Below are 13,800 nucleotides of genomic sequence, written 5' to 3' on the forward strand. Positions count from 1 at the left end.
CCTTTTGTGCTGGTAGGTTATTAACAGTCTTAGTCACAAACAACGTTTGCAAGTATTTTTTCCGATTGCTAAATAGTCAAAACTGAGTGTAGAAGATGATAAAACTAACCCTGCAAAATATGATGTAACCTCCATTACCTAAATTGCCTTCGCTGTCTGTGCCTACGGAACATTGCTGGATGAGATCACACTGAACTAACAGATGTAATAATTCTTGTTACCAATAGGACAGCCAGTCCTCCAAAATCAGCTTGTTTACAATCAATGACTGAACTGGTTAATAGGTAAAATGAGTTAGCGACCAAGCCTATCAAAACTTGAAGTCACCTCTTGTTTTTAAAACGGTATCCTATAGAAGTGTTAGTCAATACATAGGAATGGAAACGGTCGCTATAATTGAGATGTGGCAGATGACTTTAAAATACAACAGCATTCGCCTTGGAAATGGCTTTTACAGGTTTGGGATTTTTTTTTTCTCCTCCAAATCACAGAGTCAGAACTTCAATTTGACGTTTCACCCAATGGAGACGTCTCTTCTCCGCCTCTCTGAGGGATTTTCAGTTGGCTCCTGCTTCAATACTTCCAGTGAGAATGAAGGCATAACCATTCTCTGATTGGGCAGCTCTCAATGACAGAAGGTCATTTTCTTTCCAAAATCTTCACAGAAATGTTCATTCTTCTGTGAGACAGGTCTGTGTGATTCCCAACTTTACATTGGGAATCTTTCCCGACTTTACATTGTTCTACAGTATCACACTGCCTGCTAACACATGCCTGCTGTGTGCCAAGAAATTTGTAGGATAATTGGTAGGAACTGAAAACTTAGTGACACCCAGCGCCTTTTCTTAAGGTGTTTATACTCTGTTGATAGAAAACATAATACATGTGCGTAACTATTTCTAATTCATAGTGCCAAAGAAAATCTTCCAGTTCTATAAACTTATGCTCAGATGAGATAAAAAGGAATTATACCCAAATGGACATTTCATGGAGGAGAAACCTGACAGGCAGACGTGCTGAGGTAACAACGAGGAAAACATTCAAGGCAGAAGGGAGGCCATGTGGCGAGAGGGGAGAAAGACACCAGGCATGTTTAGAAACAAGGAGCATAATGCCTGGAGTGCAGCATAAAATAAATCTGGGGCAGCAGTGTGAGTGACACAGAAGGATTTATTTCTCAGATGGCTTAGGGTCGAATTCTAGAGTACCTGGAAGCCAGAGACAGCAGTCTGGATTTGATTCTCTACACTCGCATTCCCCAGAGTGGGGTGTAAACTCTGGGAGGTATGTAAGAGAACGCACTGGGGTGTGAGGAGACGTCAAAACTTCAGTCAGTTTTATTTTATTTTATTTTATTTTATTTTATTTTATTTTATTTATTTATTTTGATAGAGACAAAGATAGCACTAGCAGGGGAGGGGCAGAGAAAGAGGGAGAGAGAGAATCCCAAGCAGGCTCCACGGTGTCAGCATAGAGCCTGACGTGGGGCTCAAAGCCACGAATGGTGAGATCATGACCTGAGCTGGAACCAAGGGTGGGACGCTTAACCGACTGAGCCACCCAGGCGCCCCAAACTTCAGTTTGTTTTAATTTTTAATCTTAAAAACTAAAAAAATAAATAAGCATTACTAAAAATTTGCTCTACTGACTGGTTCCCTCACTGACCATGTTTCAAGGTCACGTGTCTTATTTAATGCACAGTGTGGGAGGCATCCCAAAGGAAGAGTGGGTGCTCTGGGATGCTGAGAGGTTGGGAGGGACCCCTCACTCTCTACTAGTTTTCAGTGAGCTGCTCACGGCAACGTGCTCCCTACCTCTCAGTGAGTTTGCAGGTTTGCGGGGCCGGTTAGGTGGGTTTATAGCCTATGCCGCTCTCATTTTAACTAAAGGCATGCCCACGAAATGGCAAATAATTTTAGTGCGTGTGCTGCCAAAGCGAGCACTGGCAAGCAGTTTTACAGGATTTCTTCGGAGAACTCACAGATGAAGATGATGCTAATAATGCCGTCGCAGGTCAATAAAAAATGGCAGAGCTGACATTCCCTTTACACTAAGTACACGGTGTCTGTCGACCACATTACAAAACGAGCACAGGGGCGATTTGATGAGACCTGAAAAGAAATACTGTTCTAAAAAATGACCTTTGAAATACGGACATAGATCCAAAGTTATTTACAATGAACCTTCTCATAAATGGCATGCTATGTGTCATGCCTTTGTGAAATCTTGGGGCTTTTTATGTCTTTTTGCCACAATAGCCCTTAGAGTAGGTACTGAAATAAACCGAACTTGGAACAGGAAGAGCACCCTCAGCTAGTGCCTCACAAAGTATGAACCCACGTTTTTAAACATAATGACCCCTGTACATATGCCATAAATACGAATAAATACACATAAAATCTATTCATACCAAATTACATGCTGTGGAAATAAACATATATAACATTAGTGATAAAAAGCTAGAGAGCTAAGAAGTTCTTTGAAACATTAAAAATAAAATCATTCAAATACTTTTATTTTCTATCTCAACTTTTTTACATTTTTATGCCTATTTAAATTTATTTTTTAATCTTTATTTTTGAGGGACAGAGAGAGAGAGAGAGAGGGACGGAGTGCAAGTGGGGGAGGGGCAGAGACAGAGGGAGACACAGAATCCAAGGCTCCAGGCTCCAGGCTGTCAGCACAGAGCCCGATGTCGGGCTCGAACCCACAAACTGTGAGATCATGACCTGAGCCGAAGTCGGACGCTTAGCCGACTGAGCCACCCAGGCGCCCCTTTTTATACCTGCTTAAGAACATATCTAATGTATTAGTACAGTCATAACTTCAGTATACATTTATAAATATGTGTGTGTGCACTGTACATTCTCAAAATGTTTTACCTGAGAGGGGGTGATAGGTTTTCAATTTTTGGGGAACTACTGCTTTACGTTTTTGAATTGGGAATCATTAAAGATTTTGATCCAGGAAGGGATACGTGGAGATATACCAAGAACTGTAGGGGAAGAAATGGCACGAGTGTGCTATAAAACCAACTATTCGAGGGGCGCCTGGGTGGCTCAGTCGGTTAAGCGGCCGACTTCGGCTCAGGTCATGATCTCGCAGTCCGTGAGTTCGAGCCCCGCATCAGGCTCTGTGCTGACAGCTCAGAGCCTGGAGCCTGTTTCAGATTCTGTGTCTCCCTCTCTCTGACCCTCCCCCGTTCATGCTCTGTCTCTCTCTGTCTCAAAAATAAATAAATGTTAAAAAAAAAATTAAAAAAAAAAAACCAACTATTCGATGATGAATTGTGAGGCAGAAAGAAGGGAGGTGACTCAGAAATCAAGGCTTCAAGAAAGGAGCGAGTGGTGGAAACAGGAAGGGGAAGCTAGGTAGTAGATATCGTGGGGGTAAGATCTGCAGGGTTTCAATAAATGATTCACTACTAGAGAAAGTGAAGGGAGTAACGGAGGCAAACCAAAGGTAACGAGGAGTTTCTCCCCTGGATAAATGAACCAAAGGCAAGGACATTGATAAAAATACAAATGCTGTCTTCAGTTTGGTTTAGAATGGAACAGATGATGTACAATTTGAGTCATGGTTTATTTAAATAAATCAGTCTATTTATTCATATTAATTTTTAATTTACTCAACAAATGCTTAATCAACTCCTACTACATTCCAGAAACCGCGTAAAGTGCCAAGGATTCAAAGATAAATGAGCTTGTGTCTAGCCTCAGGGAGCTCACGGATTAGTGGGAATAATAAAAATGTATTGATGATGATATATAATGTGAGAAGTGCAATTACAGAACCATCTGTAGGGGGATATGCAAACACATGGAGGGACACCTGGCCCAGCTGGGAACATTTTTGGAAGATGAGGCTCTGGAGAAGAGTAAAAGAATGACAAAGTGCGAGCCAAGGGGAGAAGAAAGGGATGTGTTCCAGGCAGAGGGTACAGGACGGCCAAGGCACAGTACAGGTTCGTGGGAAGCTCAAGCAGGAGTTCAACAGAAATCAGATTCTCTGTGACAGGTGGACTGCTTACTTCTGCAAAGAGGCCAGGGGCTCATATATTCTGAAAAGAGAATCAATAGCAATCAGTTAAAAGTGGAAGGCTGTCAGGTCTATGCAGAATGGCTACCGGAGGAGGGCAAATAAAAAGAGAGGGAAATTTGTGGTTTAGATCATAGAAGTTGAACAGTGAAAATATTAACTGCGGCGATTTAAATTGGAGACATTACTATCCAGTGATTAAACGTGGTAAGTGTTACATGACAGAGGCTGGCTGGCAACCCTGCAGATGAGAACCACGAAAATAGACAAGAAACACAAGCAGAAGCTTGCACAACCAGATACAGGCATCCACAGAAGGAAGGAGGCCACAACCAGAGCTTCAGGAAGCACATGGATGCTTACACCTTACTATGAAAGTGCGCGTGTGTGTGTGTGTGTGTGTATGTGCACGCACGCGCCAGATGAAGCCTGCAGCTGAAAGAGGGTAGGGAATGTGAGAAACTCTACGTGCTCTGCCCGAAAATGAGAAACTGTTGCATGAGATGGGCAAAAATGAAAGATTATCGTTTGGTTCCACTGATGGTGGTGGGCAATAGCTCCGACGAATGTGGCAACGACGCGTCACTTTACGGATTATATGCTACATGTTGCACACGTTTGATTCCATCAAATCCTCGTGATTCAACAATCTGGGTGGCATTACTATGTTTTGCAGATAAGACTCAGAATGGCAGGCGAAAGGTGAATGGCCCAGTGTCATACTGTGGCAAAGCTGAGACTCAAACCACAGGACCAGAGCATCGACCACTTCACTAGGGGTTTTCAAATGGGCTCCACAGAGGCCCAAGCACCTTGCAGGGGCAAGCGTGCTGGACATTTGTAAATTTGTTCTCCTTTTCCGCGGTGACGCTACATCAATCCTTCTGGAAAATTATCTTTTGATAATGGAGGTGCTTTTTTCTTAAATGTATATGGATAGCTTTTGTATGCAGAAAGAAATCCTTACATCTGCATTTATTTTCACTGATAGTCAACATATTAAAATTTTAAATATAAGTTGTACATACAACCTATATGTCAAATAAGTCTACTTACTAATCTAGTGATTGTTAATTAATACTCAGCTAGTCTCTGAAGTTAAGATACTAAATTTCCCCAAGCATTTAAGTACAACTCTTAAATTTAACTCGTATGTTAAACATTTCACATTAAAGTCATGCATAGTGTACGTTCTCCTAAATAATTAAAAGTCTTTGTAAATGCAATTGCTCTGATTATCTGAAACTTTTTAACTTAAAATAGATATTTAATACATCTGGTTTTCTGAAGTACTTCAAACAGATAAGCAAGTGGAATCACAAATCTTACAAAATTTTCTTTACTACTTAAATGATACTTATAAACCTAACAATAAAGATTTGATAATTCAGATTTATTTAAACTTATAAATACTGTTAAAAATTTATCAAATAAGATTGCATCTATTAAGTTTAAAATCACAAAAAACACTATAAATGAAAATTATAAATTTAATATGTCATATTTAACATCAAGATTTTTTTTAATGTTTATTTACTTTGATAGAGCGAGAGAGAGAGAGAGAGAGCCCGCGTGCAAGCGGGGGAGGGTCAGAGAGAGAGAGAGGAAGAGAGAGAATCCCAAGCAGGCTCCACACTCAGTGCAGAGCCAGATGCGGGGCTCAGTCTTACGCCCATGAGATCATGATCTGAGCCAAAATCAAGAGTAGGGTGCTTAACTGACTGAGCACCTAGGCACCCCTTAATATATTAGATTTAAGAACAAGGCAACACACATTTTTCAGATGGTTATATATTGTTCAAATTTCCCATTTTCTTTTTTATTTATTTCCTGCAGCTGTGGTCACCTAGATTTGCCCTTAATGTTCTAAATTTGGTATAGAAATATTGATTCCAAGGATTTGATTTTATCATTATTTTTCCTCTGGTTATTTTTGCATTTTCCTGGAGTTGCTGTCATTTGTCCATCTCTTTACTCAAAAAATTTCAAGTGATGATCAGAGATTTTGGACAGGGATTTGGAACCTAGTGGCAATTTCCAGAATAGCGATACGTGAGCTGCCTGTTAACATACCAGACCTTTTCGGGGGCACCTGGGTGGCTCAGTTGGTTAAACATCCAACCTCCACCCAGGTCATGATCTCACAGCTCATGAGTTTGAGCCCCATGTTGGACTCTGTGCTGGCAGCTCAGCACAGAGCCTGGAGCCTGCTTCGGATTCTGTATCTCCCTGTGTCTCTGCACCTCCTTCAGTTGTGCTCTGTTTCTCTCTCTCTCTCTCTCTCTCTCTCTCAAAAAAAAAACAAAAAAAAGTTAAAAAAATACCAAGCCTTTTCATATAGAAAGGAGGCTTTTCAAATCCTTGCATTTTCTCACAAATGGTTTCACCCTGAGTCATTTTAGCTTTACTATAACTTCTGACACAGCTCTTACCATGCCACCTTCATAAATATAATCGCCGAATTATACCTCCTGCCCCACCTAGCTGCAGTTAACCTCTGCTGTCTGCTCAAAGTTAATTGGAATCTTCAGGACAGTCTCCCACCTCTCCCCTGTGCTGGGGTTAAAACTAATCTCTTTCTTACCTAGTTGATTTTGCACCTTTCTTAATAGATTGCTTCCTTATCTGTCTCCCAGACCACAAATTTATAGCTATGAAGTTGACTACAATTACCTTTCTGGTGTTGCATGCTATCAGGTTGGGATTGTAAATCATGATGTCCTGACCAATGGATGGGCATGTGGCCAAAGTGGACTTGCTTCAGGACTTTTAATGTTGAGAAAAGGCAAAAAACCAGAAACCAAAACCAAAACCAAACAAAAAAAACAAACAAAAATAAACCTAGCCGGAGTGCCCTAAAACCCAAATAGTGGTTCTAGCCGCTAAGATCTCCCATTGCTATCTGTTCAGTTGAGCCTTCAGTCTTCCCTTCAGCCCTTTGAGCCTTCATACCCTTCCAATAAATTACACTGTCAGTTACTTTGCAGCCTCAAAACTCCAAGTGATACAGGCAACTAGAGGAGGCTGTACGGATGAAGAAAGGGCCGTCCTTAGTGGAGAAAAGGCAAGAGGCTTCAGTCAGATCAGCCACACTGTTACCCGTCCCGCAAATTTCATTTGAAGAAGGTTGGAAATAATTTTATTGCTAAAAAATTTGAGACCATTACATCCACCACTGCTAAGGTGTCAAAGAATTTAAACGGAAGGATGAGAACTACTGCAGAAAATGTCTGAATAAAAAAGAATATGAGAAACTGGAAGGCACTTTCAAAATTCGTGAAGTCACAGGGAGATCAGAGAAATCAGTATGTACTTCAATGTGAGAAGCTTCAATGCGTAAAAACTGAGGAGCGAGTGGTAAAGGCAAAAAATAGGAGATGCGAAAAAAGGGCTGGGAAGTTGTGATCCAAGATGCATAGGAAACATGGGATTACTACTCCAAGTCCCTGAGAGAAATATGCAGCAAAGACAGAACGTGCTACCAGGACCTCCACAGACAAACAGCAAGAAGACAGCACCTCATAAGTTTTATGCATGCCATTCTCCAAACCGGAGATCAGTATTTGTCCTGTTTCTCCTGCAGCCAGAATATACGATCTACAGATAAAGGGCGTGGGTGGGAATGGCATCTCCATGGTATTTATTACCCACTTGCAAACATTTTGCTCTTGGTCTCCAAAAGTCTGGCACTGCTGCTGATGTTGACTCTGGAATTCTGTGTTGGTTGCACTTCTACTGTCTTCTAAAAGTATGAGAATAGATGTGTGTTATTGCAGAGCTTAGATCTTGTCATTAAAAGTGTCAGGGCCCTAGGAAAGAGAACTAACATATTCCAGGAGTAATAAGAGTTGTCCGAGTTGAACCAGATGATGAGACTCCTTCCTAGTGGAAGTGGGTGAACAGACGAAAAAGGGGGTTATATGGTTGTGCAGAGTGATGGATCCTGACCATAAAGGGGAAGTTGGGTGTTGCTATATAGTAGACCCAGAAAGAAGTAAGGACAGCCATCTACAGAATTCCCTGAGTACTTCCTAGGACTTCCATGTCCAGGGGCCAAATTAAAAGGAAACCACAGTAACTTCATACAGCCAGACCCATCAGAGGCCCAGCTGCTTTTGGCATGGCAGTTTCGGTCACCTCAGTGGATAAAGAACTTTGGTCAACTGATGTGTTGGCCAAAGACAAAGGGGTCATGGAAAGAACAGAAATCCTGTGTTCCAATAACAGCTCTGTGAAGTTGTAGAAATAAAAACTCTGACATTACCCCTGTTTTCTGACTTTTCTTTCTCGAATAGCACTTTTTAAAAAACTGGTGCTCGGTGGTTACTTTACAGTTTAATCCATAAATTACATGATATTGGGGGGAGCAAAACTAGAGAGAATTCTGACTTTGAGCTTTTGACTTTGGAATAGAAAAACAGATTCAATTTTGGCTTGTTACCTCACGGGATAAAGTAAGTGGGGTTTTGGTTATGTGGTAAATAAATTACATTAAATGAAGCAAAAATATTTTTTAAGGATAAGTATGGGAAGAAGAGTACATGTTGATATTATCCACTTAAAGGGGCAAATTGTGAGGGGCGCCCGGGTGGCTCAGTCAGTTGAGCCTCTGACTTCGGCTCAGGTCATGATCTCATAATTTGTGGGTTCAAGCCCCGTGTCAGGCTCTGTGCTGACAGCTCGGAGCCTGAAGCTTGCTTCGGGTTCTGTGTCTACCTCTCTCTCTGCCTCTGTCCCACTCGCACTCTGTCTCTCTCAAAAATGAATAAACGTTTAAAAAAATTTTGTTTAAAAGGGGTAAATTGTGGTAGACATTTGCAATATACGTATGTGTATGCATGCATGCATGTGTGGGAGAGGGAGTTGCATAGTATATGAATATTCTTTCTAGTTTTGAGCAATTGTGCACTTTCTCAGCTCCCTGACAATGTGCACAAATCTGTTACCTGAGCTCTGCCGATGGGAAGCACTTGTCCTAGACTTTGAAACAAGAGAAAGTGGCACAAAAAGCAGAGACAGTGGAGAACTCCTCAGGAATGGTAAAATTTTAAGCAACATAGTCTCCAAAGAGCATTGGCAATTGTGCCACGGAGGCATCCTACGTCCGGGGTCAGGAACGTGGCTACAGTGACCCGTGGATCCCAGGCTTCGGCAGTAATGACAATGGGACCCACAGCGAGCTGCTGTGTGGGGTGATTTTGGCAACTGTTCCATGTGGCCCATCTCCTTTTGTTTCTGCCTCTTTTCTGAGCACAGCTCTTCATCCTTCCTGTTGATTCTGAGATTTACCCAATATCCTCTTGTTAAATAAATTTCTCCTTAAGCCATCCACAGTCAGCTCCTATTAATTGCAATTAAGAACTCTAACTTAGGGGCACCTGGGTGGCTCAGTTGGTTCAGCACCTGACTCTTGGTTTTGGCTCAGGTCATGATCTCACGGTTGGTGGGTTGGAGCCCCACTCGGGCTCTGCGTTGGCAGCACGGAGCCTGCTTGGGATTCTCTCTCTCCCTCTCGCTCTGCCCCTCCCCTGCTTGTGCTCTGTCTCTCCATCTCAAAGACACATTAAAAACAATTTTTTTTTTAAAGAAAAATAATGCTGGTGCCAATGTGAAGGTAGTAAGAATGGTGTCAAGTCAATGCCAGCATAAAATGCATTTGAACGTTTAGTTACAAAATTTTAACTACGTTCCAAGTAAGAAGTGTACACAACTCAAAACCAAAACAAGGAAGCAGTAATAGAATTTGGCAACTAATTACCAACTTAGCTAGAAGTAGCTATGCGATCTAAAGTTAGCCATATAGCCTTGGAAAGATTGTTAGTCTTGGATTACTCATCAGAGTACTATTTACATGATAACATGGTAATGATCCTTATGCTGCAGGGTAGTTATCAAGATAAGGATAGTATATTAAAAATATCTAGCACTGAGTCAGATTATCAGTACATTTGAACGCTAAGCGATAGGAGCTATTGCTATTAATACAGTGAAAAGTACAGAGGGCTGAAAATTCTATGACTCACCAGATATGGCTTTAATAAATGTCATATCATATTTTAATGAAGCCACATCAGTATAATATGATTCCCACTTATTTCAGAAGCCAAGTGATTTCAACCATCACTTGGAAGGTAAGAATCTCTGCATTTTACTCTACAGCACATTTCCCCTGTAGTTATGTAAGAATGCTTTACTTTTTTTGTTTTAAGTTTATTTATTTATTTTTGAGAGGGAGAGAGAGAGGGAGGAGGGAGAGAGAGGGAGGAGGGAGAGAGAGAGAGATAGAGCCAGCGGGGGAGGGACAGAGAAATAGGGAGACAGAGAATCCCAAGCACGGCTAGGACAAGGGGCTTGGACCCACCAACTGTGAGATCATGACGTGAGCTAAAACTAAGAGTCTGACGCTTAACCGACTGAGCCACCCAGGCACTCCAAGAATGCTTTACCCTTTTATGTGCATGTTTTTATTCTCCCATTAAACTGAAATATTTAAGCCAGAGCCTGTGTTTTAATTCTTTTAGTGCTCTAGTATACTAAAGAGCTCAGTATACAAAATTACCTTTCACATTTTCATGAAAAGAAAACCTTTATGTTCAATTATATACATACATATATATAAATACATGTCTGACAAGGCTCACCAGAACATTTATTTTAACATTTGAAAAATATTGATTTTAAGCATTTAACTTATAATTTATAGTTAGCCTTATAGGACATATGATAATTAAAAAATATACAAATGGCTTTTAAGTATGTTTAAATTGTGCAATAATTTGTTTTTATACAACCACATAATATTCTAATTTTCAAATGATTTTGCTTCCTTTTTTTACAACTGCAAATTCAGAGAAGTACAAGTGAGCAAAGAAAAATAGACCATAATTACCCTACCTTAATAATCTCTGTTAATAATTCAGTGGCACATGGGTTAAGATAGGAATTTTCAGTCCATTTAGAAACGTACAAAATGAAAAGTAAAAGCCTCCCTTCCACAGGAATGCCATCCTGAAAAAAAAGAAAAAGCTAAAGTTTAAGTGTATCTGTCTCTTTCTTACACACAGGGATCACACTATATGCACTATAATGCATGTTGCTTTTTCCATATATTGTATTTTGGAATTCTTTCTACATGAGCATTTAAATTTCCTTTGTGGTAGATAACAGTTGCATAGTATTGTTTGCTATTGTTGTTGTTTTAAGTTTCTTTATTTTGAGAGAGAGAGAGCAGGGGCAGAGAGAGAAAGAATCCCAAGCAGTCTCCACACTGTCAGTGCGGAGCTCGTCATGGGCTCGAACTCACAAACTGTGAGATCATGCCTTAGGTGAAATCAGAAGTCAATCGATTAACTGACTTAGCCACCCAGGCACCCGCATTGCATAGTATTGTGCTGAGTGAACGAACCATAATTTATTTGTTCAGTACTTTATCAGTGGACACTTTGGTTGTTTCTAGTTTCTCTTTCTCTTGCTCCCTCCCTCCTCTTTATTTTTCCCTCAATAACACTTGCAAGTTTTCTTCATCTAAGTCCTATGTATTTCTTATTGGAGTCATAGGGACTTTACAGTCGTTTCTTTTTGCCAGTTGAGCCATTTCTTCACTTGCCGGAACTGGGGTGAGTGTCTTGGTCAGGTATACATATATGTCTACGTCTATGTCTATACATACACACACGACAACGCAAATTAGGACAAAAGCTAAATGGTTAGCGTTTCAGAAAAATACTAAACAAGAAGTTCAGAGATTTTGTTCTGATCCAATTTTTTTTTTAAGTGAGAAAAGAAATGTAAAAAACAACAATACTTGTTATCTAGACCCTCTGGGGAATTTATTTTTCATCGTATTACTCCCTCATCTGTTACTCTGCAGCCGCACTGGCTTTGGCCAATTCATGGACCCCCCCCCCCCCCCATGTTTCTTCTTGTCTTTGGACCTTTGCATTTATACACTCTGGGGGGGGGGAACGATTTCACCCCATGTTTCAGACTGTCCTTCAAATCTCAGTTTAAATGGGAACTCCTTACCAGACCTTCCTGGGTGAAGTAGGACCCTCCCTTCACTATTCTCTTTCAACTCTGCACTTCAACACCTTCAGAACACTCATCACAATCTTAACATTTAACTCCTCTGTCTCAGACATCCCCTAATGCCTACTCGAGTACCTAGCATGTAATACACCTTTAATAAATACTTTACAAAAAAAAAAAATTCAGGTAGAATTAAATGAATTAGGTAAAAATTAAATGAAAAAAGGTAAATTAAATGAATTTAATTACTGTAGAATTTATACGCCAGGCACGGGTGTCAAGTGTATGTTACTCAAGCTTAGCTTAGATTTTCATTGATTCAGGATTCTGAAATCCTTTTAACCGTAATCCCCAAACTTTAAACACGATTCGATTTTCAGACCGTATACGAAACCTCCCCTCAGTCTCCCCTTCCCTAAGGGGACCCTCAGGATCTGCCCACCTACCCCTCGCTCTAACCCCGCCTCTCCAGCAGCGTGGCTCAGCTGAGCAGGGCTGGCGGAGCCTTCCGGGATCCGGGGCGCATGCGCGGCAGTCCGCGCACATGCGCAGTACTCGCGCGGCCGGCGCGGGTCCTTGCCGAAAGCCAAGGGGGTCCCCTCGGAGCTGGGGGCGGGGTCTGCGACACTATGGCCGAGAGCGGTGGGGAAGTGGTAGCAGTACCCGCGTCCGCGGCTGCCAACGGCCTCAGCAATGGGGCAGGCGGGGGCCCGGCGCAGACCAACAACCCTCTGTCGCGGAAGCTGCATAAGATCCTGGAGACGCGGCTGGACAACGACAAGGTAACCGGGGCTGTCAGGGCCCGGGGTCCAGAGTCGTCCGCGGTGTTGACCCTGGCCGGGGGGAGGCGTTTGTCGACACCCACTGCCTCGTGCCTCCAAGCCTCCGGATCGGGCGTGGGGCGGGTAGGAAGAGGGAGGCCAAGGGCCCCTGGAAAAGCGAAAAGGTGTCTTGGGTGTCACCCCTTATTTGAAAAACCTGTCCTGGAAGACTCTGGATCCGGGTAGCCAACCGTGGAATCTCCGTACCCCGGAGGTGTTCGGGGGTCTGAGCAGGGAGAGAGCAGAGCCCCGGGCAGGCTTAGACGCCCGTGTCGGAGTAACTTACAACGCAAAGGGGGTAGGAGGGACTGGGGAACCCGGATAGGCATAATTGAGCGTTTCCACTTGACGAGTGAGAACGACTGGAGTGATTTGCAGCGCGAGAGAACTACTGCTTGCTCAGAGCTCAAACGAAATAATTTGTATCAGTTTTTGTTGTTAGCTAAGCACTGTCTGTGATATCTGGGCTCATGCTGTTTTTCTTTGCAAGATAAACTGTCCACATCCTCTCCCGAGTAGCACCTGAAACTCCTCCGTTCAGCCCCTGTCCTAGATGATGATCTCTTCTGTATCTTTGAATCTTTAGGTAAATTCGTCATGCCAGTAGACATAAAGAAAAAGTATATGTAGCAGTGAGAGAGACCTTTATAGATAAATTTGTAGGTAACTGAAAATAAGCCGTCAATAAGAATGTGTATAAAAAATAACATTATAATATAGTAAGAAAGACGGGCTCTGGGGCCACCGCTTATTGGATACAGCCATCAAACCGAAGCACTATGATTTGAGTAAGTGCTTTAATTTCTCTAAGCTTGTTTCTCATCATTTCTAAATTGGGACTTCTGCTGGTAACTTTCTCAGGGTTGTTGTGGAGATTCACCAAGAGAGTCTGTCTGGAGTTCTCAGCACAGTG

The 13,800-nt window shown here is 42.0% G+C and overlaps 1 protein-coding gene and 1 long non-coding RNA gene across 11 annotated transcripts in view; one reads left to right on the plus strand and one right to left on the minus strand.

Moving 5' to 3' along the window:
* Positions 1 to 3,636: 3,636 nt before the first annotated feature.
* Positions 3,637 to 12,556, minus strand: LOC122230949. Its single transcript, XR_006207989.1, has 3 exons — positions 12,513 to 12,556; positions 10,933 to 11,046; positions 3,637 to 4,060 (listed from the first exon to the last, which is right to left on the minus strand). It is a non-coding gene; the product is annotated as an uncharacterized LOC122230949 (long non-coding RNA).
* Positions 12,557 to 12,619: 63 nt separating this feature from the next.
* The window catches only part of COG6 (component of oligomeric golgi complex 6), a 130,290-nt gene continuing 129,109 nt past the window's right edge, over positions 12,620 to 13,800 (plus strand). For 9 of the 10 annotated variants that reach the window (XM_042960589.1, XM_042960542.1, XM_042960362.1 and 6 more), the window contains exon 1: positions 12,620 to 12,848. In XM_042960589.1, coding sequence (XP_042816523.1) covers positions 12,696 to 12,848 — 153 coding nt within the window. In that variant the 5' untranslated portion in view covers positions 12,620 to 12,695. Of the gene's footprint in view, positions 12,849 to 13,609; positions 13,676 to 13,800 lie in introns of those variants that run through there. The other variant, XM_042960762.1, reaches the window with a different exon arrangement.

Source organism: Panthera tigris, chromosome A1 (assembly GCF_018350195.1).
Source record: "Panthera tigris isolate Pti1 chromosome A1, P.tigris_Pti1_mat1.1, whole genome shotgun sequence".
Classification (NCBI taxonomy): Eukaryota; Metazoa; Chordata; class Mammalia; order Carnivora; family Felidae; genus Panthera; species Panthera tigris.